Source organism: Gastrolobium bilobum, unplaced genomic scaffold (assembly GCF_033153095.1).
Source record: "Gastrolobium bilobum isolate Gb01-03AN ecotype WA unplaced genomic scaffold, APGP_CSIRO_Gbil_v1 utg37943, whole genome shotgun sequence".
In the NCBI taxonomy this organism is placed as follows: Eukaryota; Viridiplantae; Streptophyta; class Magnoliopsida; order Fabales; family Fabaceae; genus Gastrolobium; species Gastrolobium bilobum.
The window spans coordinates 79,845-83,974 of record NW_026899521.1 but is presented as its reverse complement, the minus strand read 5'-3'; the positions used below and the strand labels follow the sequence as shown (position 1 = coordinate 83,974).

General features: G+C 40.2%; 2 protein-coding genes across 2 annotated transcripts; both read right to left on the bottom strand.

Moving 5' to 3' along the window:
- Nucleotides 1-207: 207 nt before the first annotated feature.
- LOC133290926 (uncharacterized) lies at nucleotides 208-846 on the bottom strand. The gene has a single exon (XM_061489084.1). The coding sequence runs from the start codon at nucleotides 844-846 to the stop codon at nucleotides 208-210; it is 639 nt and encodes a 212-aa protein (XP_061345068.1).
- A 363-nt stretch (nucleotides 847-1,209) lies between these two features.
- LOC133290925 (uncharacterized) lies at nucleotides 1,210-2,427 on the bottom strand. Its single transcript, XM_061489082.1, has one exon. The coding sequence runs from the start codon at nucleotides 2,425-2,427 to the stop codon at nucleotides 1,210-1,212; it is 1,218 nt and encodes a 405-aa protein (XP_061345066.1).
- Between the last annotated feature and the right edge of the window lie 1,703 nt (nucleotides 2,428-4,130).

The following is a 4,130-nucleotide window of genomic DNA, read 5'->3' as shown; positions in this document are numbered from 1 at the left end:
CAGCACTGGTGCTTCCTCAACTGAAGGCTTTGGTGGTTGAGTCTTTCTTTCTGGAAAGTTCAGAGATTCAAAGTGTCTTTCTCTGAATGGCATCACTGGTTGGGCATCAGTCCAAGCTAGACATGCTTCTACCTCCTCTTCATCAATTGCACCTTCTTCTGCTATAGCTACTTCCAAGGGCTCCTTCTCAGTTTCTGTCTACTATTGCTATAGTAGCTCTTCATCAGCATCTTCTATTGCAGCACACTCCTCCGTTTGACTTGGATACTTCAAGGCATTTAACACATTGAAAGTTATATGCTCATTATTGACTCTCATAGTCAGAGCTCCTTTTTCAACATCAATAAGAGTTCTTCCAGTAGCTAGGAATGGTCTACCTAAAAGCAAAGGTACCTCCCTATATTCTTCAAAATCAAGAACAATGAAGTCAGCAGGAAATATAAATTTATCCACTCTTACCAACACATTTTCAATTTCTCCTTCAAGGTAAGTGATGGATCTGTCAGCAAGTTGTAGGGTGACAGTGGTTGGACGTGCTTCTCCAATTCCCAATTTGGTGAAAATACTCTTGGGCATAAGATTGATGGATGCACCAAGATCACATAGTGCCTGCCCAACATAGGTGTTACCAATTGAGCAAGGGATTGTGAAAATTCCTGGATCCTTCAATTTAGGTGGTAACTTGTTCAAGAACCTGTTACTTTCTTGAGTGAGAGCTACTGTCTCATATTCCTTGACTCCTCTTTTTCTTGACAAGATGTCTTTCATGAACTTTGCATAGATAGACATCTGTTCAAGAGCCTTTACCAATGGAACATTGATATGCAATTGCTTCAGCACGTCCATGAACCTTTTGAATTGCTTGTCATCTTGCTGCTTATGAAGCCTCTAAGGAAAAGGAGGTGGTGGTCTACTTGCTTTGTCAGCATGCTGACTATGCTGCTCTCTTGCTGCAGCATTTTGTGCTGGACTTTTGGTCTGTTTGTCAACCTGTTGCTCTCCAATTTCTTCTTCCACAGCACCCTGCTCTCCTTCGTTCTGTCCTTCTGACTCCTTCATCTTGTGGTAGTCTTTAATATGGTCTGGTTCATCTACAGCCTTTCCACTCCTTAATGATATAGCCTTGATATGCTCTTTTCCTTCTCTCCTTGGATTTTCAGTGTTGCTAGGTAGTGTGCCTACAGGTCTGCTCCTCATGGCATCAGTTAACTACCCTACTTGATTCTCCAAGTTCTTTATTGATGCTGATTGACTCTGAATAGTAGCATCATTCCTTGCCATGAAGTCTTTCAGCATATTTTCCAACGAACTAGAGTTGTCAAATTGTTGTCTAGTTTGTTGGTATTGTTGTTGTTGTTGCTGCTGCTGAAATGGTGGCCTTGGCATCTGCTGTGCTGGAGCATAGTTTGATCCTTGTTGTTTCCCTTGAGAGTAAAGCAAGTTGTTGTTGTTCCTCCATCCTTGATTATAGGAATTTGAATATTGATTGTTCCTGTTGTAATTTCCTACAAAGGACACTGATTGAGGATTTTGAGGGCAATCATCATAAATATGGGGACCAGTACAGAAAACACATGTTACAGCATTAGAAGTATTAGAAATAGCATGTGCTTGTTGTGGCTGTGCTTTAGCATCAGTGCTCAGATTCAAATTTTTGAGGGTATTAGTCAAAGAGGAAATGTGTGCTAATAGTGATGATATAGCATCCAGCTTAAGCACTCCTGAAGCCTTCTGCTGTGCAATTGTCCTCTCAGATGGCCATTTATAGTTGTTATTTGCCATCCTCTCCAGAATTTCATAGGCCTCTGTAAAGGTCTTATCCAAGAGAGATCCTCCAGATGATGCATCCACTATGCCACGGGTTTTCTTATTCAGCCCATTATAGAAGGTTTCCATTTGAAGCCATTCGGGTATGCCATGGTTGGGACATTTCCGTAGCAATTCTTTGAACCTATCCCAGCTTTCATATAATGACTCTCCTTCTCTCTGCTGGAATGATGTTATCCCACTCCTTAGTTGAGCTGCCTTAACTGGAGGGAAGAATTTGACTAAAAACTTTTCAGCCAAATCTTCCCATCTTCTGATTGAATTAGGGGCTAGAGTGCTCAACCAAGTCTTAGCCTTGTTGGCTAATGAATAAGGAAATAGCTTCAACTTAATTGCATCAGTTGTGACTCCTTGGATTTTGAAGCTATTTGCCATGTCCATGAAATTTTTCAAGTGCAGATGTGGATCTTCACTTGGCATTCCATTGTACTGGCCAATTGTCTGCAGCATGCTGAACATCACGGGTTTCAGCTTAAAGTTTGCTGCTGCAACCTCAAGTTGCACAATCCCCGAATGGAGATTGTTGAGTGTGGGGACTCCATGTGATCTGATCGGTGTCTCATCTCGTCCATCCCCATTCACAGATCCTTCTACTTCCATGTCTGCAGTTTTAGGTATTGCTACAGCTCTATTCTGTCACTGCCTCCTTCTTCTTGCTCGAAAGGTTCTTTCAATCTCTGGATCAAATGCAGCTTCTGCTTGATTAGGAGGTCTGTTCATAAAGTAGCTGAGGTACCTGATGGGACAGACAGAAGATAGGATTTTAAATATCACTTCACAAAAAGAAAATAGCTTTATAATAATCCCCGACAACAGCGCCAAAAACTTGTTGTGCAATTTCGTAATCAATTAAATCACACAAAAACGCAAGTGCACGTATCAACAAGTAATAGAGTAGATGTGTGAGTCCAGATATCGTTCCCACAGAGATTATATAATGCTATAGCTTTTGTGAAGCAATCAAGGTAACAAAAATGATTTGTTGAAAAACTAAAGACTAATTTAACACTTAAAAAGTAAAGCAACGTAAACTAAGGCTACTGATTAACTCAGCAAAAATTCAATATCAAAAGAAGTGTTTCAAATGTATCAAGACAGATTGGGATCAATTTCCCCACTATTGTAATGTCACCAGAATGCAGTAACCATGCTACAACAATTATCCAAACAGCAATCAGAACACCAATGCATGCAAGGGCTCTCACCAACAATACATGTATACTAAGTCCCACATCTCTATGGCCAACATAGTTATAAATCATTAAGTTCAAGTTCCATACGATTTTGTGGTGTGAATGATCTATCTACCCACAATTAACTAATTTTACTTAGTTAAACCACAATGCTTAATAACATTCAAGAATTACCTATATCTCTATAGCATAAATCCTAATTACCTTGCAATCCTCTCTCGATGAATCAACAAGATTAAGAAAATATAACACTTTATTAAGCAACTGAGAGGAAAATCATGTAGCAAAGTTTAGGCAATACTGTTTGCATCACAATAAGGGTACTCTATCACCCAATCCTAACAAATTAGCCCATAATTAGGTGAACAGAAACAACAAGGGAAGAATAAGACTCCATAGATCCAAAGTAAAGAAAACAGGGACGATGTTGTAGCACAGCTATCGCAGCAACCATGAGCTCCACCACCATCAACCTTGCCTCAGTCGCCAGAATAATGCAGCAAGTTGCTGGGTTCAATGATCTCTCAATTGAACTTCAGCTTCCTCCTTTGATCCGCGAGATTTCTCCCAACGAACCCTCAAATTCCTCCCAAGTGTTTCCTCCACTTTCTCTCTCTAAATCTGCCTCCAATTGGGTGTCTCAAAACATATCAGCCGTGCGTTCTTTGTGTAGAGTTCGTTCCTTTATAGCTCTGACATTCTGGGCTTCAATTATCTCTTCCAGTCCGTGCAAATCATCACTCAAAGCTGCCTTGTGATTGATTGAGATTGGCACTCTGTTTTGCTGTCAAGCTGACAGCATGTGCTATGGCATATCTCACAGGATTCTTTCCATATTTACAATTCGGATTTGAATCCGATCTGTAATCATTGATTTGATGAAGATAATCTTGTGATTTCTTGATGATGTTTGAGCGCGTCTTCCAATCAGATCTTTTTGTACATGTTCAGAAGCTTCATCAACAAAATTGGGCTTGGATCCATGGTTTACTGGTGCTGATGTCAACAGTATGTACTGCTGACCTCATCTCCATTGCTACAACACTGCTTCCTGATGCTAAAGCATCGACCTGCAGTAAAATAACAAGTGCATTTAAATGTTTTTAAAAC

Coding starts and splice junctions, on each gene's coding strand:
- LOC133290926 (XM_061489084.1), bottom strand. CDS start 846: ATGGACGTGCTGAAGCAATTGCATATCAATGTTCCATTGGTAAAGGCT.
- LOC133290925 (XM_061489082.1), bottom strand. CDS start 2,427: ATGGAAGTAGAAGGATCTGTGAATGGGGATGGACGAGATGAGACACCG.